Raw genomic sequence first — 23,325 nt, 5'->3', positions numbered from 1 at the left:
AGAATCAGGCATTGAGTTTTTTCTGCATTTAATTTCAGACGAAATGCATCCGCCCATGTGTTCATGATGTGTAGGCTTTGATTGATTTCGTTGAAGATTTCGTTAATGTCTTGTTTGAAGGGGATGTATATTGTCACATCATCAGCGTATATATATGGGTTGAGGTTATGGTTTGATAGGAGTTTTGCCAAAGGGATCATCATTAAGTTGAAGATGGTTGGTGAGAGAGGTGATCCTTGTGGTACTCCACATTCAGGTGTCCATGCCTTGGATGTGGTCGAATTTGATGTGACTTGATACGAACGTTGGGTTAGGAACCCTTCGAACCAATTCAGGACATTTCCTCCAATGCCAAAGTATTCGATTATGTGTAATAGGATTCCATGGTCAACCATATCGAAGGCACTTGACATGTCAAATTGTAGGAGGAGTATATTGTTGCCCGTTGCAATTATTTGTTTAAATCTGGTCATAAGGGTGACTAATACTGTTTCTGTGCTATGATTCGACCGGAATCCTGATTGGGCGTCATGCAGTATTGAGTGTTTGTTTAGATAGTTTGTGAGTTGTTTGGTTACCAGTCCTTCAGTTATTTTGGTTATTAGTGGTATGGATGCTACTGGCCTGTAGTTGGTTATTTCACTTGTGTTTTTCTTTGTGTCCTTAGGAATTGGGGTGAGTAAGATTTTTCCTTTTTCTTTTGGGAAGAGTCCGTTTTGTAGCATGAAGTTCACATGGCTCGTTAGGTCTATTATGAATTGTTGAGGAGCAGATTTCATGAGGTTGTTTGGGCACGTGTCTAGTTTGCAGTTGGATTTGGCATATCTTTTGAGGGTTACAGAGATGAGGTCTTCTGATAGTATTTCGAATTCGGTCCATGTTCTGTCTGCAGGGTATGTTCCTTCTTCTGGCTCTAGACAATCTAAAAATGTGGCGTACTCAATAGGGCTAGTAGGTATTTTGAGTCGTAGTTGTATAATTTTCTCCTTGAAGTATTTTGCAAGGTTGTCCACATCTGGTACATCTTTGCCATTGTTTGTAACTGGTGTGGTGTCTAACAGTTTGTTCACAAGGTTGAAGAGTTTATGTGTGTCTTTGTAGTTTGGTCCTATTATTGTTTTGTAATGTAGTCTTTTGGTCTGTTTTATGGTGTATTTGTATTTTCTCCGAAGTAATTTCCATGCGTTCAGTGTTTGTTCGTCTTTCTTTTTGTTCCATTCTCGTTCTAGTTTCCTGACTTGTGTTTTAAGTTTTTTCAGCTCTTCGGTGAACCATGGATTTGTCTTTTTCCTGTGTGATGTTCTGGTTTGGATTGGGGTGATTTTGTCTAATGTTGTTGTACATAGATTGTCCCATTCTTGGAGGAATTGGATGGTGTCAGCGTTTGTTAGCCATTCGTTCTGGTAGATCTGTTGCCAGAATATTGTGGGGTCTATTTTTCCTCTCGTTGTGTATGTTGTTCGCTCCTTTTTATTGATTGTGTTTGTGTGTGTTTTTCGCCAGCAGAGAGAGACATTTGCTTTATGGTGGTCTGACCATAGTGTAGGTGTCCATCTTGTGTCAGTGAGTATGATAGTTGAGTCCGGTTCGAATTTGTTTGTTATAATGTCAAGTGTGTGTCCTTTTTCGTGTGTTGGTTACGTGTTGGGTATTTGCAGATCCCAGAGTTTTAGGAATTCTTTGCATTCTCGTGTGCTTGGTGAGGTGTCATCTTCTAGGTGTAGGTTGATGTCTCCTAATATGAGGATGTTTGAGGCAGACACGCAGGAGTTCGAGATGAAATCCATGAGTTGTACTTGGGAGTCTTGCCATTTTCCTGGTGGTCTGTAGAATAGGATTGTGTTAAGGTGTCCTATTAGGTTTGGATGATTAATTCTTGTCGATGCAATTTCAAGTTGTGGCGAGGTAGATTCACCCGTGATTGTGATGGTGAATTCGGGTTTGTAGATAATAGCTATTCCGCCTCCTCTTTTTTTTCCATTTCTTGTCCAGTGGGTGATTTTGTATTCTGGTGGGCATGTTTCTAGGATGGCAGGGTCTGTGGGGCTGTGGAACCAGGTTTCTGTGATAAATAGAAGGTCTAAGTTGTCTGTGGTAATCCAGTCTAGTATATCTACTGAATTGCTTACTGCCGATCTTGCATTGATGTATCCTATTTGGACTGAGTGGTATGGTTCCGTGGGGGGGTTCGATGTGTTTATTTTTATTAGTTGTCTGTTTCTTCGGTGGTTGAATTTGTTGTTATTGTTGTTTTCCTCTTTTAGTCGGCGGTATTCATGTCCGGAGATTATTCCTTTTGGTTGGTTGTTGTGTCTTTGGTTTGGTGGGTTGTTGATCGGTTGTACATAGGATTGTTGTATTGTGGGTGAGTTGTTGTGGATGTTCTTTGGGGTGGGCATTGTGTGTATGTGAATGCTGTGTGATTTGTGGGCAATGGGTTTGTTGTTGTCTGGGTTGTAGGTTGTGTTTGCATATAAGAGTAGGGAGAGACAATGGATGGTTAAGAGTGTTTTACTGGTATTCATATCTATTTCTAAGGCGTTGTGGCAAACATTCAGCTGGTTTACATCTAAGCAGTCAAGCTCACATTTGCAATGAGGCTTGGCAGTTCGACGTTTACAATTGCATTTGAGCTTGGCTACAATTCAAAGCGAGGGAAAGCTTACATTTGCATTTGAGTTTAGCAACAATTTAAAGCTTGGCAACAGTTCACAGCTTACATTTGCATTTAAGCTTAGCAACAATTCAAAGCTAGGCAACAATTCACAGTTTACATTTGCATTAAGCTTTAGCAACAGTTCAAAGCTTGGCATCAATTCATAGCAAGCCAGCCTGCATTGCATTTAAGCTTGGCAACTGTTTCTACTGATAATGCTAGTTTGTGATTAGAGCAGGCAGGCATGTATCTACAGTTGGTGCATACTTGTGCAAGGTGGCTCAGTTAGGTATTCAAGGCATATACATTTGGTCAGTGCAGGAAATGGTGCTATTTAAGCATGGCAGCTTATTTGTCTTCAGTTTAAAGCAAAGCAAAACAAAGTATGAAATTTTAAATTGAGACTGTGAGCGTGCATGCAGTTAAGGCAGACAAGCAGTGCAAGCAGTATAGACCAAAGCATTCAGTTCAGTTCGGGAGTACTTTAACTCTAGTGTTCTCGTTTGAGTTCTATTTATTACCAGTTCAACAGTGTTTTCTTCCGCACCGCACTGCCGGTGTGGGGAGGCCGTCTGTGGAGTAGGTGTGGGTGTCTGTGGTGCGGGTTCGGGCGAAGGAACCTACCGTTTCCTTTTCAGTGCCGGTCCAGGAGGCCCGAGGCTCTGTTGCTTCTCATGCGGCTTCCCTGTCGGCACAAATCCTTGATCTAGCATCTTTTCCGGAGAAGGGGGGGGATTCCGTGCTCTCGATCAGTTTGGGACGTCCGCGGCCTTGTTGCCTTCTCCGGAGTGCTGAGCTCGGTCTGTAGGGGCGCGATTTCGTGGTCTCGTACTGGTTCCTGTCGGGCCTTCAGTTATCAGGGCCGCGTGTTTCGCTCGGGTGTTTCGGCGCTCGACCTCTGCGTGGCTCCCTCAGTTTGCTATCGGCAGGACTCGATCGTCGTTCCCGGAAGCTGCCGTCTTGTCAAAAGGAGATATTCCACCTCCTCGTGATCGACCTCGGGCTCGGTACGGCTTCCGGTGGTAGTTGGAGACGGGGCAGTGGGGAGGTTGGAACGTCTTGGCGCTCAGTCTCGGCGCGACTCCCCCGGTTCTCCGCTGGCAGGTCCCGTGCAGAGGAGATATTCCACCTCCTCGTGTGTGGCGGAAGACTCCACTCGGGATCTTGGATGGGGCTGCAGGGGCTCCGGTCGGCCTCGGGGGCTCTCGCTCGCTTCCTTAGAAAGCTGCGGGGTCCGGGATCTTCGGATCAGCCCCACTCTGGTTTCACTTCGGCTCAGCTGATTCAAGGGCGACCTGGGCGGCTCAGCTAGGCCCTTGGTCCAGTTTAATCGGAGATGCGGCGCGGCCTCGTGGCGCCACAAGCAGATTTCCACTGCCGGTCTCGGGCTCAGCAACGCCGCTTCGCAGCTCCCGCTGTTCCCGACGGCTCCGGGCTGGTTCCGGTCCACTCCGGTCTGCCTCTGGTCTACCTCGATCCGGTCCTTGGATGGCGTTGGATGGTCCAGGTGGGTCTGTTTCTTTTCGACCCGAGGAGCTCCCACCTGAGCTCCTTACCTGTCGGCCATCTTAAAGATATGGCACCACAACTTTAATCAGTGTTTGAAAGAAGGAGAGAGCGAAAACATTAGGGGCACAGACATTCAGAATGACCAGCTCTGACCTCTGACGGTCAAACAGACCAACATATATCCACCCTCCCATCCCACCAGCACCTTATGGTTGACCCAACATTTTAAGCTAAGTGTTCATTGAAATTTGTTTTCACTTAAGCTTAAGTAATATGGTGAAGGAGACTGTATATTATTGACACAGGAGGTTTTTTGCCCATGATGAAGCAGTCCTAGCTCTCTTAATACAGTTATATATTTAAGAAGAGCTTCTTGAGGCTTTTTCCTCCAAATAAATGAAGCAAATTGGTGAGGCAATACTTCCCTCAGCTGAATCCATGCTGACTCTGTCCCATTAAACCATGTTTGTCTACCTGTGAAGTGACACACATCAGTCACAGCTCATTTATTAGAGAGATGTGTCTTTTGTCATGTTTTTATATGTAATTTTATATTTAAATGTATAAAGCTCTTTGCAAAAATTTATATAATGTTATTTTAATGCTAGGAACCCTGATTCAGGCACTTGCCAAAACACAGCCATTTCAGGTCAGCAATTAAATGTTTAACCACACTGTGGCTCCAGTGACAATTATTCCCCTGGCCATCTCCATTTTTTGCTGTTTGTTTTCTGTGGAACATTTTTGTTCTTCTGTTCTCTTCCCAGTTTTCAAAACATTTCTTAAATACATTAACCACAGTTCTCTCAGGGCCAAAATCCTTGTTTCTGGAAAATTTCAGTCTCAAGTGTTTCCGAGGGGGCGAGATCAGAAGGGGGGGGGGGTATTCTTCTCTGCTTCTGCGGGTTAGGAGGGAGGGCGGGGAGGATCAAGGGAGCAGAAGGCACCTGCATCCCTTATGTGGGTCTCAGCTGATATTCAGCCAAGGCCTGAAATAAGTGTTTTATGCGGGTCCCAGCTGAATATGGGCCGGGATCCACATAAACTCTGGCGGCTAGCACATGAAAAAGCCCTGGATATTCAATGCCCGAACCTGGACATGGCCCTGAATTGAATATCTGGGGCTAATTCTGCCCGTAGACAGCTGTGGATGTAGTAATAGTCTTGACAAGATACCTGCATTAGCCCATGGCCTTTCAAGACCCAGCTCTGGATTCTATAGCAGTTTGGTTTCTCATGAACTGATATACTATCCCCTTATCTTTACATACCATCTCCTGCATAGAATGGGCCTAATCTTTATGAAAACAACTTTCCAACTGGCTCTACTCAGCAAGCCAGCAGAGGGCAGTAATAAAGATTCTAAATATGTGGTTAGGTTCAAAAACTTCAGAGGCACGATGTATCTGAAGGGATACTGGGAAGAGATCTACTTTCTGTTTAAGAGAAATAATGCATCCATCCAGCAAAGGGAAATCTTAGTTCCACTGAGATAGCTTTCATCCTAGCCTAAGCTACTTCAGTTCTCATCGTAGAGGAGAGTGACATTCAGGATTATTTGTATGTTAGAGAAGGAATATTTCTGGTACTCTTTACTACAAGAACCAGGGATGGGCTGTTGTCTGCAATGACCACCCAAAAAAACTGGAAATTCAATGCTGGTTGCTGGATACAGCCCTGACGTTAAATTTCCAGGTTAGACACTGACTGTGGAAGTTGGCCGGGCTTCCTCCTGCGGTCTCAATATAGGCACCAAGGATTTTGTTGTAGACTGAGGAAAAGAGTTGATAGTAAATGCAAGAGCTTTACGTGTTGGTGGGCAGACTTAGTGGGGGCTAGGGTGGCAAAGACTGAATGAGCAGATGACCAGCAGAACAGCCCTAGAAGAGAGAGAGAGAGAGAGAGAGAGAGATTGAGTTTATGTCTTGAAAAGTGATAGAGTGCATGCATATGTGTGTGTATCTAAATAGCAAGAGCATGCACATGCTTGTATGTCTGAAGAATGAGACTATGCATACGTGTGTCTGAAGACCAAGTGTAATGTGTAAGTGAAAAGCGAGAGAGTGCATGCATATGTATGCACACCTGTCTGAAGGCCAAGAAAGTACATGTGTGTACCAGCTTGTTTGATTGAAGAGTGAGAGATTGTTATGCACGTGTGTATGCATGTGTCTGAGGAGCAAAAGCGCTTATGTGTGTGTGTATGTTTATGTGTCTCTGGTGAGGGTGGTCTCATAGAGTTTCCCTTTGCAAATTTAGGCTGGAGTAGAGAAATCTACTGGTACAAGAGTAGCTGTGTACTGGGCAAATTCCTTTGAAAACTATCCTAATACACCCTCCACTATGTCTGTATTTTTTTCAGAAGAACCAAGGAAGGCTAAATATTTTATTTTGCTTCTTCCATTTATGAAGCTTGTTTTACACTTAAAACTTTGTAAATTTATTCCTCACACATTGCTCATAAATATCGCTCTGAGTTTGTCCACCCTTGTCATTCCTGGTTTGTACCAGAGCAATGGAGGGAGAAAATAACTTGCCCATCTTCCCTGGTTCTGAACCCGATGCTGCAGAGCTGCCAAGTTACCCTGCTCCAAAAGGGAGTCTTTAGTTCAGCTGCTCAGGACTGACTGCATTGGAAAAGACACTCACTACAGGTGGCTTTTCCATGGCTGCCACAGCACTGTGCGACTACCCTACCAAGTAAGTGTCCACCACCTACTGCGACTATAGCAATGACTTGATTTGACTTGATTCTCTTCTATTCCAACCTTCAAGTCACCAAATTTCTCAGCAAAGTAATGTTCACTTACCAAAAGAGTGGGGGCTTCCTCTTCTCTGAGAACTCCCTCAGAGCATGCACAAGTATTTACACGAGCCATAGGGCCATGTCAATGATCACACCTTAAATGTAAGCATGTTTTTTGTCACCTGCACTAGTATTTTATAAAGAAAAGTAGGTGCCTACTTTTCTTCCTAGAATAGGTATGAAATAGGTGCCTGCTTACCCACTTACCCAAAGTGCCCTATTATAGAATTACCCTCACAGTGACTGGTCGTCTCTCAGAGCCCATGAATTGCGCTGGTCGTATGGTCACTGGTGCTGTCACAGCCATTGGTGAGAGAGAAGATGTAGGAGGTAGTGGCTGTTTGAAGGTAAAAGACACATCTGAACTTGCGTTAGATTCCTTTGGAATAATCTGCTCTCTTTCTCCAGCCATCTTCTGTCCATAAAGGCTTCTCTGAAAAGGAATTCAACAGATTTGAATGATGGTACATGTCTCAGCAATGGTAGACAAGTTTCTTTCTAGAGTCATTTGCCCACAGAGTTCCCACTAATATACTGTAGAAACAAAAGCTACCTGGATACCTACATCCAATCAGAGACAAATTCTAAAGGGCATTACAGGAGCTGGAGTATTGTCATTTGCATTATTTAGTAATTCTATACTGTGGGCTCCTGAATTTAGGTGCTAGATACATACATAACACTAAAATACTAGTATATACATGCATAAGGCGTGGTTAGGGGTAAAGAATCTAGGAGTGGATCAGGGGTCTGAAACTTTGGGGCCTTTTTACTAAAGTACATTAGGTACTGACCCCCAGATTCTATATAGTGTGACTGAAATTGTGCACGCAAATCTGGTCGTATTCTGGATTTGCGTGCACAATTTAATTACCTTAACAGCCAATCAGCACCAATATTTGCCACTTAAGCAATGATTGACACAAATTGGAATTAATTAGAATTTATACACACAATTTGCTAAGCGTATTCTTTAAAGTGGTGTATATAAATTCTAATGTGCACTGACACAAAGGGGGTGTGGCCATGGGCGGGTCATGTGCATTCTGAAAAATTACGTATAGGGCTATATAATACACCTGCTCTGTGCTTAACTTAGGGGGCAGTAAATGGACGTGCCTCAAGTTAGGCGCAGACATGGCTGCTATAAACCCGCTAAGCATATGCTATAAACTGTGCCTAGATTTAGGCATGGTTTATAGACTATGCCTAAACAGAAATGTTTTCAGTGGGAGATATCCGGTTATCCCCCTGGCTAATCCTCAGTTTACCCTCTTCCCCTTGTTGTCTCCTCACCCCTGTCATTTACCCGTGTCGTCCCGTGTATCTTCCCCTCCTGCCGCATCCTATTTCTGTGCCTTCTCCATATTGAATTGTATGCTGTTAATTTATGTAAGCCACACTGCGCCTGCTTATGTGGGAAAGTGTGGGGTACAAATGCACCAAAATAAATAAATAAATAAAAAGTAGAAATCTACGATGCAGATGAAAAAGCAGCAGAGAAAATAAGTGTTTTCAACATTGCTTTAAATGATTGAGAAGACATGCCCACTCTGAGGGATGAGGAAAGATTGTTCCAAGACCTAGGACCTAGGTAGCTAAAAGTTGTCTCGCGAGAAAGTGTTAAGTGAAGAGCCATTGGTGAAGGAACACAAAGAAAGTTACTAGAGGTAGATCGAAGAGTTGTGTGACAGAGAGTATAGGATCATCAGTTTATGCAGGTACATAAGTACATAAGTACATAAGTAGTGCCATACTGGGAAAGACCAAAGGTCCATCTAGCCCAGCATCCTGTCACCGACAGTGGCCAATCCAGGTCAAGGGCACCTGGCACGCTCCCCAAACGTAAAAACATTCCAGACAAGTTGTACCTAAAAATGAGGAATTTTTCCAGTCCATTTAATAGCGGTCTATGGACTTGTCCTTTAGGAATCTATCTAACCCCTTTTTAAACTCCGTCAAGCTAACCGCCCGTACCACGTTCTCCGGCAATGAATTCCAGAGTCTAATTACACGTTGGGTGAAGAAAAATTTTCTCCGATTCGTTTTAAATTTACCACACTGTAGCTTCAACTCATGCCCTCTAGTCCTAGTATTTTTGGATAGCGTGAACAGTCGCTTCACATCCACCCGATCCATTCCACTCATTATTTTATACACTTCTATCATATCTCCCCTCAGCCGTCTCTTCTCCAAGCTGAAAAGCCCTAGCCTTCTCAGCCTCTCTTCATAGGAAAGTCGTCCCATCCCCACTATCATTTTCGTCGCCCTTCGCTGTACCTTTTCCAATTCTACTATATCTTTTTTGAGATACGGAGACCAGTACTGAACACAATACTCCAGGTGCGGTCGCACCATGGAGCGATACAACGGCATTATAACATCCGCACACCTGGACTCCATACCCTTCTTAATAACACCCAACATTCTATTCGCTTTCCTAGCCGCAGCAGCACACTGAGCAGAAGGTTTCAGCGTATCATCGACGACGACACCCAGATCCCTTTCTTGATCCGTAACTCCTAACGCGGAACCTTGCAAGACGTAGCTATAATTCGGGTTCCTCTTACCCACATGCATCACTTTGCACTTGTCAACATTGAACTTCATCTGCCACTTGCACGCCCATTCTCCCAGTCTCGCAAGGTCCTCCTGTAATCGTTCACATTCCTCCTGCGACTTGACGACCCTGAATAATTTTGTGTCATCGGCGAATTTAATTACCTCACTAGTTATTCCCATCTCTAGGTCATTTATAAATACATTAAAAAGCAACGGACCCAGCACAGACCCCTGCGGGACCCCACTAACTACCCTCCTCCACTGAGAATACTGGCCACGCAATCCTACTCTCTGCTTCCTATCTTTCAACCAGTTCTTAATCCATAATAATACCCTACCTCCGATTCCATGACTCTGCAATTTCTTCAGGAGTCTTTCGTGCGGCACTTTGTCAAACGCCTTCTGAAAATCCAGATATACAATATCAACCGGCTCCCCATTGTCCACATGTTTGCTTACCCCCTCAAAAAAATGCATTAGATTGGTGAGGCAAGACTTCCCTTCACTAAATCCGTGCTGACTTTGTCTCATCAGTCCATGTTTTTGTATATGCTCTGCAATTTTATTCTTAATAATAGCCTCCACCATCTTGCCCGGCACCGACGTCAGACTCACCGGTCTATAATTTCCCGGATCTCCTCTGGAACCCTTCTTAAAAATCGGAGTAACATTGGCTACCCTCCAGTCTTCCGGTATTACACTCGATTTTAGGGACAGATTGCATATTTCTAACAGTAGCTCCGCAAGTTCATTTTTTAGTTCTATTAATACTCTGGGATGAATACCATCAGGTCCCGGTGATTTACTACTCTTCAGCTTGCTGAACTGACCCATTACATCCTCCAAGGTTACAGAGAATTTGTTTAGTTTCTCCGATTCCCCCGCTTCAAATATTCTTTCCGGCACCGGTGTCCCCCCCAAATCCTCCTCGGTGAAGACCGAAGCAAAGAATTCGTTTAATTTCTCCGCTACGGCTTTGTCCTCCTTGATCGCCCCTTTAACACCATTTTCGTCCAGCGGCCCAACCGACTCTTTGGCCGGTTTCCTGCTTTTAATGTATCTAAAAAAGTTTTTACTATGTATTTTTGCTTCCAACGCTAATTTCTTCTCAAAGTCCTTTTTTGCCCTCCTTATCTCCGCTTTGCATTTGGCTTGGCATTCCTTATGATCTATCCTGTTACTTTCAGTTGGTTCTCTTCTCCACTTTCTGAAGGATTGTTTTTTGGCTCTAATGATTTCCTTTATCTTACTGTTTAGCCACGCCGGCTGACGTTTAGTCTTTTTTCCCTTTTTTCTAATACGTGGAATATATTTGTCCTGAACCTCCAGGATGGCGTTTTTAAACAGCATCCACGCCTGATGCAAGTTTTTTACTCTGCGAGCTGCTCCTTTCAGTCTTTTTTTCACCATTTTTCTCATTTTGTCGTAATCACCTTTTCTATAGTTAAACGCTAGCGTACTTGATTTCCTAGTTTCACTTCCTTCAATGCCAATATCAAAACCGATCATATTATGATCACTGTTATCAAGCGGCCCTCGTATCGTTACCCCCTGCACTAGATCATGAGCACCACTAAGGACTAAGTCTAGTATTTTTCCTTCTCTTGTCGGCTCCTGAACTAGCTGTTCCATGAAGCTGTCCTTGATTTCATCAAGAAATCTTATGTCCCTTGCGTGTACAGATGTTACATTACCCCAGTCTATATGCGGGTAATTGAAATCCCCCATTATTATTGTGTTGCCCAGTTTGTTTGCGTCCCTGATTTCCTTTAACATTTCCGCATCCGTCTGTTCGTCCTGGCCAGGCGGACGGTAGTACACTCCTATCACTATCCTTTTCCCCTTTGCACATGGAATTTCAATCCACAGTGATTCCAAGGAGTGTTTTGCTTCCTGCAGAATTTTCAATCTATTTGATTCAAGGCTCTCGTTAATATACAATGCTACCCCTCCACCAATCCGATTCACCCTATCACTACGATATAATTTGTACCCCGGTATGACAGTGTCCCACTGGTTATCCTCCTTCCACCAGGTCTCAGAGATGCCTATTATATCTAATTTTTCATTTAGTGCAATATATTCTAACTCCCCCATCTTATTTCTTAGGCTCCTGGCATTCGCATATAGACATTTCAAACTATGTTTGTTGTTCCTAAGTACATCATGCTTAGTACTTGACAGTATTAATTGGCAATCTTTTGTCTGATTTTTATTGTTATTTAAAGATACCCGATCTACTACAATCTCTTTTGCAACCTCACTATCAGGATACTCTATCTTCCCTGTTATGGTGATATCTTTGAAAGATACCTTATCCCGAACCATGCTCTTTTGAGCGACTGTCGGTATGCAGGAGCAGAGGGATTCTGGCATTTGAAGGTTAGCATGTGGAGTTTATGTTTAATGTCAGGGCCGTGCCAACCCAGTAAGCGGGGTAAGCACCGCAGGGGGGTGCCTGCCTTCAAGGGTGCCGCGCCGTCCAGTTGTATTTTAAAAAAAATTAACCTTCCTCCTGCATACCAGGAGAACATGGCAAGCCGACAGTCTGGTGGGAGAAGGCTTTTATTTCCTCGCAGTAAGCTTTTCTTAATGAATCATTACAGCTGTGTTTGGAAAAAAAAAAGCATGGTTCTGTTTTCCAATGTGGTCAGCAAGCGCCAGGCAAAGGAGAATAAGTGCTTTTTAATGAGTTAAGGCTTAAGAGGATTTCACAACGTAGTGAAGCATTCAAACACTTGTGTCATGTCATTTGGTTGCAGGTACATTAGATCATTCTGAAGAAAGATCACAGAAAATTTCTGTGTCCACCAAAATTGCCACTATTCAGGGTGTGGAAGCCATGCAGACAGGAAGGTGAAGATTGAAATTACCTCTGGGATTTTGGGCAGCAGGGAGAGGTTGGGGTCTTGAGGAGCCCCAGAGAGGTTTCTTAGTTCATAGATGGACTGATAGAAAGTCCCCCAGAGGGGGAGACAGCCCTTGGAGGAAGCCATTACTTTGGGTCAGCAGGTAGAGGTCTTCAGGAAATATACTTTTGATAGAAAAATGGGCGATTCTTAAACCATTTGAAGACTGGCTGCAATATGAATAAGGTGGTATTTGCCATGCATACTGTCTGCAGCCTGTAGTGAATTGGCCTGACTAATGCACAGATTTCACATATAGTTCATTCCCTTCAACTAGACAATCCTAGTCAAAGCCATATATATGGTGTGATACCATGGGCCAGCCTGACCTACTAGTGCACAAATTTCACATACATTACATAAATTAGTCCATTTTCTTTATCTAAGACCATCATATTCAAAACTAAATACATGGCAAGGTACTGTAAGAAATATAAAGTGGAAAGAGTTGAAAAGGTCACAGCAGCAGGAAGTGCTGACAGTGATTAATGCAACCTCCCCCATGCCTTGGAGAAAGAATGTGCTGAAGTATGAAGAAAAACGGGCAAGGCGCCTGACTGTCTGTGAGAAAAGGAAAAGGGAATAATGAAGGGAACAGGCGCGGCATGTTCTGCTCAAGATCAAAGATTTATGGTATGGTACAGCATGCACGTGATGTCAGGAGAAGATTAGTCATATAGCAAAGAAAAACAGTATATAAGCAGGGTAGAACAAATATGTAGCAAGCATTCTGACTTCTTTGCCTGTACATTTCTTGCTTGTGCAGATATGCTTCCTGTATAGACCATTGATGCTATACAGTAAATTGTGAACTAAGAGGTGAATAAACATTTTATATTAAATATGAAATTAGTCTAGTCTTTTCTTCAGTACCATGGGCGGGGCGCCAACTGATAGTCTGCAGGGGGGCACCAGAGACCCTAGGCACGGCCCTATTTAATGTAGTAGGAGACTGGGAGCCAATGTTCAAGATGAAGAAGAGGAGTAACATGGTCAAAACGATGTGCCCAATGTGTCAGTTTTACTGCAGTAGATTGAATTAATTGAAGTCGCTTTAGAGAGCAGAGTAGGAGGCCAGTGTAGAGGGAATTACAGCAATCTAGCCTTGTAATTACCATGCCAAAATAAGGGCACAGATAGATGCTGGTGATTTTAATGGTCTAACTGAACGGATACGAGAAAGTGCTAAAAAGGAGGATTTGGTGATGTTATCTATCTGATTTTTTAAAGCCAATTTAGAATCAACAATTACTCCTAGAATTTCACTATAAGCAAGTGGTGTATCATCCAAAGTTGGAGGAAATGGGGAAGGAACATTAGGATTAGAAAAAACCATAGTTTCACGTTTTGTTTTATTTAAGACTAGTAAAAAAGGCCCATTTCGGAGAGAAATGAAACAGGCGCTAGCAAGGTTTTCCTCGGTGTGTGTATGTTTGAGAGAGTGTGTGTGAGAGTGATTGTGTGAGACACAGAGAGTGAATGTGTGGGTGTGAGAGAGAGAGAGTGTAGGTGCCAGTGTGTGTGTGAGAGAGTGTGTGTGTGAGAATGAGAGTGTGTGTGAATGTGAGACAGTGAGAGACATAGAGTGTGTGGTGGACAGTGTGTGAGAGTGAGAGAGACACTGTGTGTGTGGCAGAGATACCTCCCCCCCCTCCCTCTGTGTGGTCGCAGGACCCCTCCCCCCTTGTGGTCCCTCTTTCCCCGTGCTGTCAGGTGTCAGCCCCCCGCCCCCCCCCGGTTTCCCCCTATGTAGAAAAATGCCCACGTCTCCATGCTATATTTGGAAAACATATGATACATGGCCCTTGCAATGACATGACCTTACATTAGGCATGCATGGTTTCTGGGAAGTGTTGAGGATAAGCTTTAGTAAAAGGGGGGGGGGGTAAGTTTTGTTTTAATACCATCTTTATATTTAGGGATCCTCAGTGTTTATCACAGCATTTTTGTAGTAGAAGCTGCTTACTGAGGTATTGTGTGGATTGTCCGGAAACAGTGTTTTTCCCTTGGTTTAAGCTTACTGTGTAGGTGTATCAGCCGGCTCTGTTGTTGGTAACATTTATTTGTTTATCACACAAATGTAACTGGATTACATGTAATACAGCACAGGTTATTGTAGTTCCCTGTTGTGAAAACTGACAGGGAAAGCCGCAAAGAGGTTAAAAGGTTGTGAAGGGCAGAAAATGAACACATGAAAAGAAACAAAAACAAACCTTCTGATGTCCCAGGGGGAAAAGATGTCCTTGAAAGGTTATGCAAACTGTACCTGTTTCCTGAGAGAGAGCAGAGCTTTGTTGTAGTAGAAGATGTTTGTTTGTTGGGTTTTTTTTGTGCAATACGCTGGCAGAGAAGCTCAGGCCTCGAGGGCATTGTTTTTGTTTCAGACGGCAGCATTTGTGTCGTGTCCCTTCCTTCAGTTTTGAAGCCTCAGCTGTGGGGTGGATGTTGGCGTCAAGGAGTCGGTGTGGAATTTGTGAGGTTTTTTTTTTGTGCAATACACAGGCACAGAAGCTGAGGCCTCGAGGGGATTTTTTTTCGTTCACGCGGCAGCATTTGTGTCGCATCCCTTGCTTCAGTTTTGAAGGCTCAGCTGTGGGGCGGATGTTGGCGTTGGGAATCACTGTGGTTAGGGCGCCTGCGCGATGTGTGTTAGCGGCTGGAGGGAGTGAACGGTTCAGGAAGAGAGTGAGAGCCGGGCTAGGCTTCCAGCGCTGCTTGTTTCCAGAGAGAGTGAAAGGTTTTGTGGGCGCAGAGTGAAGGAAGGAGAGACTGGTCCCGGGAGGGAGGTAGGGCTATGAGCGGCTGCAGGAATAACGGTGCCCGGAGTGGAAGTGGGGCAAGCAGGACGGTTGCGAGGGGCATGTTTAGCAGGCACCAATTTGGAAATATTGTCAGCGAAGATGGCAGGTATGGTTTTGGCTTCAGGTGGGATACTGTTTTTTTTTTATTTTTTTATTATTTTATTTATCAATGTTAATCATTATTTCACAACAAATTATGAATATGCAATAGGCATTGACAAGGAAATAACAAAACAAAGAATATAGTTTAAGGCCTGTTCGTCCACAAATTAAGAAATTGATCCCAAGAATCAAAAATTTATATTTACAAAGGCAATAAAAAGAAAAACCTCCCTTTGCATACCTCGGGGATACTGATCCCAGCCTGCTATTATGGAAGGCACATAACATTCGTATCTACTCTAGCATCAAGAAATTCCTTTAACTGTTTAGGGTCTACAAATTGAAACTGACTGCCCTCTAGCATCAAATTACATATACAAGGAAAACGTAATACAAAGTTGATCCCCAATGCCAACGCTCTAGGACGCAGATCTAAGAAAGCCCTGCGTCTAGCTTGAGTAGGCCTTGAGAGATCAGGAAAAACACGAACCTTTGAGCCCATAAACAAGTTTTCTAAGTGTCTTAAAGAGAGTCTCAGTATTGCATTGCGGTCAGGCTCCAATACAAAGGTAACAAGCATAGTAGACCTCTGTGTAATTATCTCCAGTGAGCTTTCAAGGAATGAAGTTAAATTCATTCCATCCCCCACCCTTGGGAGATTTCGATCGTCTCCCTGTGGGTTCCAGATGTAATAGGCCCTTGTTATGGGGGGCAATGAATCCTTGTCCATTCCAAGAATGTCCACCATATATTTCTTGACCATTTCAAGAGGTGAAATTAAAGGAGACTTAGGGAAGTTTAGGAACCTAAGATTAAGTCTACGAATCTGGTTCTCAAGGTATTCCGTCCGTTTATGAAGAAAAATATTGTCTTTAACCAAAACATTCTCTAAAGTTCCCATCTCTTGCAATTTAATATTCAAATTTTCCATTTTAGTGGCCTATTGTGCAGATACCTGTGCTTGGAGTAGCGCAGCTTCGGAAAGAGTTCTTATATTTTCAGTATTCTCTTTTAAAGTAGGTTGCATGGAGATTTGGATATTATGTACCATGTCCCATAGTGACTCTAAAGTCACAATTGCAGGTCTTACCACACCAGAAATTCCAGGAAGGACTTGAACCTGATCACCAACCTGAGATAGTTTTGAAACAATATCCAGTGGAAGTACCTGTAGAGCTGATTGGAAAAGTGCTTCTCTAGGTTGGGGTTCGTGTTCTATTACCGCAGACCTTTCCTCGAGAAGGTTAGGCTGAGCGTCTCCGTTCGCCGTTCCTGCTTGGGCTGCCAGTAATTCCCTTCCGGGTTGAGGTGGAGCAATGCGCTCTACGGGGCTCAGGGAAGCCCCGTTAGCGCTTTCAATCGACGCCGACGCGTCGAGAGCGGCAGAAGGGGTCGAAGTTCCCCGAGGTCCCGGCTGCTGTCTGGAAAACTGCAGGGTCGTCTGTCGCAACGCCAAGGACGCCCCAGGAGCCGAGGAATGCTCCTTGACTTTCCCCCTTCGTTTCCCCATCAAGGAAACCACAAAGGCAGCGAAACCAACAGAAAACACCGGGGTCACCTCGGCAGCAGACTCAGGTGTGTCTGGTCACAGCGCCATCTTGGGATCGACCCAGGTGGGATACTGTTTGTGATGCTTTTGACATGACATTTCATCTTGTTATGAAATTCGCTGAGTGTGATAGCTCCGCCCTCTACGTCATCACGTTGTGACGCGAGGGCAGGGCAGACACTCATGGGGAAATTTTGATCTGGACCACCTTGGAAGTTGCAGATTTTCTTGAGGCTTCATTAGAACGTTGGGGTGGTGAATTATGTCCGGAAGGGGCGTGGCTGAGGGTGGGTCTATGAGTGAGAGTGATTGTGAGAGTGAGTGGTGCGTGCTGACAGCCTAGCTAGCCTACCAACAGTACAGGGCTTCAGTGTTTCCCTGCCACAGAGTGAGCTTCAGAACGTTGGAGGTGAGAATTATTTATATAGATGAGGCCATTATCTTTCGGAATTCAGAGTATTTGGAATCACAGAAGATGAACCTGAGGTGTGAAAAGGGTAACTTAATGGGACCTCAGTAGGTGGCCTGAAGTGAAATGTGTTATCTGTAAATCACTTAGGGGCCAATATTCAGATATAACAGTTATTTAAGCAACCCAATGTGGCCACTTATAATAGCTGAATATGAATTGAACATTCGGGGATAGCTGGCTATATCATGTGATATAGCCGGTTGTCTCCTAGGCACTAACCGGGAATATTCAGTGGGGAATAACCGGCTATCCCCCATTGAATATTGCCGGATAGCCGGTTAAGTGCTATTCCTGGCTGGTTAAATGATTTTGAATATTTTATTTTACATAGTAGATGACGGCAGAAAAAGACTTGCACAGTCCATCCAGTCTGCCCAACAAGATAAACTCATATGTGTATCCTTACCTTGATTTGTACCTGCCTTTTTCAGGGCATAGACCGTACAAGTCTGCCAAGCAGTATTTCCCGCCTCCCAACCACCAGTCCCGCCTCCCATCACCGGCTCTGGCACAGACCGTATAAGTCTGCCCTCCTCTATCATCACCTCCCAACCACCAACCCCTCTTCCCCCACCTGCTCCACCACCCAATTTCGGCTAAGCTGCTGAGGATCCAATCCTACTGCACAGGATTCCTTTATGCATATCCCACGCATGTTTGAATTCCGTTACCGTTTTCATCTCCACCACCTCCCGCGGGAGGGCATTCCAAGCGTCCACCACCCTCTCTGTGAAAAAATACTTCCTGACATCTTTCCTGAGTCTGCCCCCCTTCAATCTCATTTCAAGTCCTCTCGTTCTACCACCTTCCCATCTCCGGAAAAGATTCATTTGCGGATAATACCTTTCAAATATTTGAACGACTGTATCATATCACCCCTGGTCCTCCTTTCCTCCAGGGTATACATGTTCAGGTCAGCAAGTCTCTCTTCATATGTCTTGGAACGCAAATCCCATACCATTCTCGTAGCTTTTCTTTGCACCGCTTCCATTTTTTTAACATCCTTCGCAAGGTACGGCCTCCAAAACTGAACACAATACTCCAGGTGGGGCCTCACCAACAACTTGTACAGGGGCATCAACACTTCCTTTCTTCTGCTGATCACACCTCTCTCTATACAGCCTAGCAACCTTCTCGCTACGGCCACCGCCTTGTCACACTGTTTCGTTGCCTTCAGATCCTCGGATACTATCACCCCAAGATCCCTCTCCTCCTCAGTACCTATCAGACTCTCACCGCCTAACACATAAGTCTCTCGTGGGTTTCTACTCCCTAAATGCATCACTTTGCATTTCTTTGCATTGAATTTTAATTGCCAAACCTTAGACCATTCTTCTAGCTTCCTCAGATCCCTTTTCATGCTTTCCACTCCCTCACGGGTGTCCACTCTGTTGCAAATCTTAGTATCATCCGCAAATAAGCAAACTTTACCTTCTAACCCTTCGGCAATGTCACTCACAAATATATTGAACAGAATCGGCCCCAGCACCGATTCCTGAGGCACTCCACTACTCACCTTTCCCTCCTCCAAGCGAACTCCATTCACCACCACCCTCTGGTGTCTGTCCGTCAACCAGTTCCTAATCTAGTTCACCACTTCGGGACCTATCTTCAGCCCATCGAGTTTATTTAAGAGCCTCCTGTGGGGTACCGTGTCAAAAGCTTTGCTAAAATCTAAGTAGATTACGTCTATAGCACGTCGATGATTCAATTCTCCAGTTACCCAATCAAAGAATTCAATGAGATTCGTTTGGCACGATTTCCCTTTGGTAAAACCATGTTGTCTCGGATCTTGCAACTTATTGGCTTCCAGGAAATTCACTATCCTTTCCTTCAGCATCGCTTCCATTACTTTTCCAATAACCGAAGTGAGGCTTACCGGCCTGTAGTTTCCAGCTTCTTCCCTGTCACCACTTTTGTGAAGAGGGACCACCTCCGCCGTTTTCCAATCCCTCGGAACCACTCCCGTCTCCAAGGATTTATTAAACAATCTTTAAGAGGACCCGCCAGAACCTCTCTGAGCTCCCTCAATATTCTGGGGTGGATCCCGTTCGGTCCCATGGCTTTGTCCACCTTTAGCTTTCCAAGTTGTTGATACACACTCTCTTCCGTGAACGGTGCTATATCCATTCCATTCTCAGGTGTACTTTTGCCAGTCCCTCGCGGTCCTTCCCCAGGATTTTCTTCAGTGAAAACAGAACAAAAGTATCTATTTAGCAAATTGGCTTTTTCTTCATCATTATCTACATAGCGGTTCACAGTATCTTTTAGTCTCACAATTCCCTTTTTAGTCATTCTCCTTTCACTAATATACCTGAAGAAATTTTTGTCGCCCCTCCTTACATTTCTAGCCATTTGTTCTTCCGCTTGCGCCTTCGCCAGACGTACCTCTCTCTTAGCTTCTTTCAGTTTCATCCGGTATTCCTCCCCGTGTTCCTGTTCTTGAGATTTTCTATATTTCTGGAACGCTAATTCTTTAGCCTTTATTTTGTCAGCCACATGCTTGGAGAACCATATCGGTTTCCTTTTTCTCTTGCTTTTATTTACTCTCCTTACATAAAGGTCTCTGGCCCTATTTATTACTTCTTTCAGCCTGGACCACTGCCCTTCCACTTCTCGTACGTCCTCCCAGCCCATCAGCTCCTTCCTCAGGTATTCCCCCATTTTACTAAAGTCAGCACGCTTGAAATCCAGGACTTTGAGTTTAGAGTGGCCGCCCTCCACTTCAGCCGTCATATCAAACCAAACCGTTTGATGGTCACTGCTTCCCAGGTGTGCACCCACTCGGACATTTGACACACTATCCCCATTTGTGAGCACCAGATCCAGCGTCGCTCCCTCCCTCGTGGGTTCTGTCACTATTTGTCTGAGCAGAGCACTTTGGAAAGCATCCACGATATCTCTACTTCTTTCCGATTTGGCAGACGGAACCTTCCAATCTACATCCGGCAGATTGAAATCTCCCATCAACAGAACCTCTTTTTTCTTTCCTAATTTTTGAATATCTGCGATCAGATCTTTATCTAGTTCCTCTAATTGTGACGGGGGTCTGTGGACAACACCCACGTGGACAGAGGTTCTATCATCTCTTTTTAAGGTGATCCATATCGCTTCTTCCTTTCCCCAGGTCCCTGTCATTTCAGTCGCCGTGATATCATTCCTCACATACAGAGCTACTCCTCCACCTTTACGACCCTCTATTTTAGTTACATTTGTACCCCGCGCTTTCCCACTCATGGCAGGCTCAATGTGGCAGGCAATGGAGGGTTAAGTGACTTGCCCAGAGTCACAAGGAGCTGCCTGTGCTGGGAATCGAACTCAGTTCCTCAGTTCCCCAGGACCAAAGTCCGGCCACTCCTCCAGTGAGAAAGGGGTTAATTCTGTAAAGTAGGAGCTAATATATCGCAATCAGTTACACATGGAAATGTTCAGGAATACTAGCATATATGTATATAAGCAAATATTTGGCCTCAGCTCTATTCTGTAACTATGTGCATATCTTTAATAGCATGTAGTTTGCAGGTAGGCATAGACATACACCTCCGGATTCTATATAGCGCACCTAGCATTCCATGCCAAAATCCAAGCGTATTCTGTAACTACATGCGTAACTTAATTGGTTTAACAAGCCAATCAGCATTATTAACAGAACTTTTTTCGCCTTCTCTTTGCCATGCTGAACTCCCTCCTCTGAGTGCCTTTGCCCCCTACTCCCCCTTCGCTTTCTCCTCAAACTCTAGCCGAGTACTTTCATGACAAGGTTCAAAAGATTAACCTTGAATTCTCAATCAAACCACCTCCGCCCTCCCCTCCCCTAGTCCATTCCCCCAACCCTCCAACCCCTCCCTCCTTTTCCTCCTTCTCTGATGTCACTGATGAAGAAACTGCACATCTTCTTTCCTCGTCCAAACGTACCACCTGCCCCTCTGATCCCATTCCCACTCACCTACTTAACACTATCTCCCCCACTGTCATCCCTTTTATCCGTCATATCCTCAATCTTTCGCTTTCCACTGCGATTGTTCCTGATGCCTTCAAACATGCTGTAGTCACACCGCTCCTTAAAAAACCTTCACTGGACCCTACCTGCCCCTCTAGCTATCGGCCCATCTCCCTCCTCCCTTTCTTCTTCTATCTCGCTGCTCCCTATGCCTGGAATAGACTCCCTGAGCCGGTACATCAGGATCAGTCTCTGGCTGTCTTCAAATCTAGGCTTAAAGCCCACCTCTTTGCTACTGCTTTCGACTCCTAACCATGACTCTCTTACTCAGTACCCTCACTTATTGCCCTGTCCTTTATCCTCACCTTTTTTATTCCCCTACCCTTAATTGTTCTGTCTGTCTCATGTCTTATCTAGATTGTAGGCTCTTTGAGCAGGGACTGTCTTTTTGTGTATGGTGTGCAGCGCTGCGTATGCCTTGTAGCGCTATAGAAATGATAAGTAGTAGTAGTAACTTAGCAAGCAATAATGAGCCGCTGCCTCGACTTCCTTTCATCTCAAGCTATTCTTGACCCGCTCCAATCTGGCTTTCGCTCTCTTCACTCGACTGAAATGGCGCTTGCTAAAGTCTCCAATGACCTGTTACTGGCCAAATCCAAAGGTCTCTACTCTATTCTCATCCTCCTCGACCTACAGTATCTGCCGCTTTTGATACTGTTGATCACACCTTACTCCTTGATACATTATCCTCTCTTGGATTCCAGGGCCCTGTTCTTTCCTGGTTCTCTTCCTATCTCTCCCGACGTACTCTTAGCGTATACTCTGGTGGTTCCTCCTCCACATCTATCCTGCTAACAGTCGGTGTACCCCAAGGATCTGTCCTAGGACCTCTCCTCTTCTCCATCTATACCTCTTCCCTTGGTGCTCTGATCTCATCCCATGGCTTTCAGTACCACCTTTACGCTGATGATACCCAGATCTACCTCTCCGCACCGGATATCTCAGCTGAAATCTAGACCAAAGTATCGGCCTGCCTGTCTGACATCGCTGCCTGGATGTCTCGCCGCCACCTGAAAATAAACATGACCAAAACCTAGCTTCTCATCTTTCCCCCTAAACCTGCCTCTCCTCTCCCCCCGTTCTCTATTTCGGTAGATAACACTCTCATGCTCCCTGTCCCGTCTGCGCGCAACCTTGGAGTCATCTTCGACTCCTCTCTCTCCTTCTCTGCTCATATTCAGCAGATTGCCAAAACCTGTCATTTCTTTCTCTATAATATCAACACAATTCGCCCTTTCCTTTCCGAGGACGCTACCAAAACCCTTACCCACACCCTTATCACCTCTCGCCTAGACTACTGCAACTTGCTTCTCACTGGTCTCCTGCTCAGCCATCTCTCTCCCCTTCAATCTGTCCAAAACTCTGCTGCGCGTCTTATATTCCGCCAGAGTCGCTATACTCACGTTAGCCCTCTCCTCAAGTCTCTTCACTGGCTCCCTCTCCCTACTAGTGCATCCACTCCGCAGCTCCTCAGTACCTTTCCGCTCTCATCTCTCCCTACACTTCTCCCCGTGAACTCCGTTCGCTGGGTAAATATCTCCTGTCGTCCCCCTTCTCCCCCACTGCTAACTCCAGGCTCCGTTCCTTCTATCTCGCTGCTCCCTATGCCTGGAATAGACTCCCTGAGCCGGTACGTCAGGCTCAGTCTCTGGCTGTCTTCAAATCTAGGCTTAAAGCCCACCTCTTTGCTACTGCTTTCGACTCCTAACCATGACTCTCTTACTCAGTACCCTCACTTATTGCCCTATCCTTTATCCTCACCTTTTTTATTCCCCTACCCTTAATTGTTCTGTCTGTCTCATGTCTTATCTAGATTGTAGGCTCTTTGAGCAGGGACTGTCTTTTTGTGTATGGTGTGCAGCGCTGCGTATGCCTTGTAGCGCTATAGAAATGATAAGTAGTAGTAGTAGTAACTTAGCAAGCAATAATGAGCACTAATTGGCAATAATTAGAATTTAT

At 44.8% G+C, this 23,325-nt stretch overlaps 1 protein-coding gene across 1 annotated transcript in view; it reads right to left on the bottom strand.

The window, feature by feature from the left end:
* LOC115478337 (autoimmune regulator-like) overlaps positions 1-23,325 on the bottom strand; it is a 135,174-nt gene that overhangs the window by 45,181 nt on the left and 66,668 nt on the right. The window contains exon 11 of the mRNA XM_030215641.1: positions 7,204-7,404. Within this exon, the coding sequence (XP_030071501.1) occupies positions 7,204-7,404 (201 nt within the window). The remainder of the gene's footprint in view (positions 1-7,203; positions 7,405-23,325) is intronic.

This window comes from Microcaecilia unicolor, chromosome 10 (assembly GCF_901765095.1).
Source record: "Microcaecilia unicolor chromosome 10, aMicUni1.1, whole genome shotgun sequence".
Classification (NCBI taxonomy): domain Eukaryota; kingdom Metazoa; phylum Chordata; class Amphibia; order Gymnophiona; family Siphonopidae; genus Microcaecilia; species Microcaecilia unicolor.
Note: the sequence above shows the minus strand (reverse complement) of the source record. Positions and strands in the feature narration are given on the sequence as shown.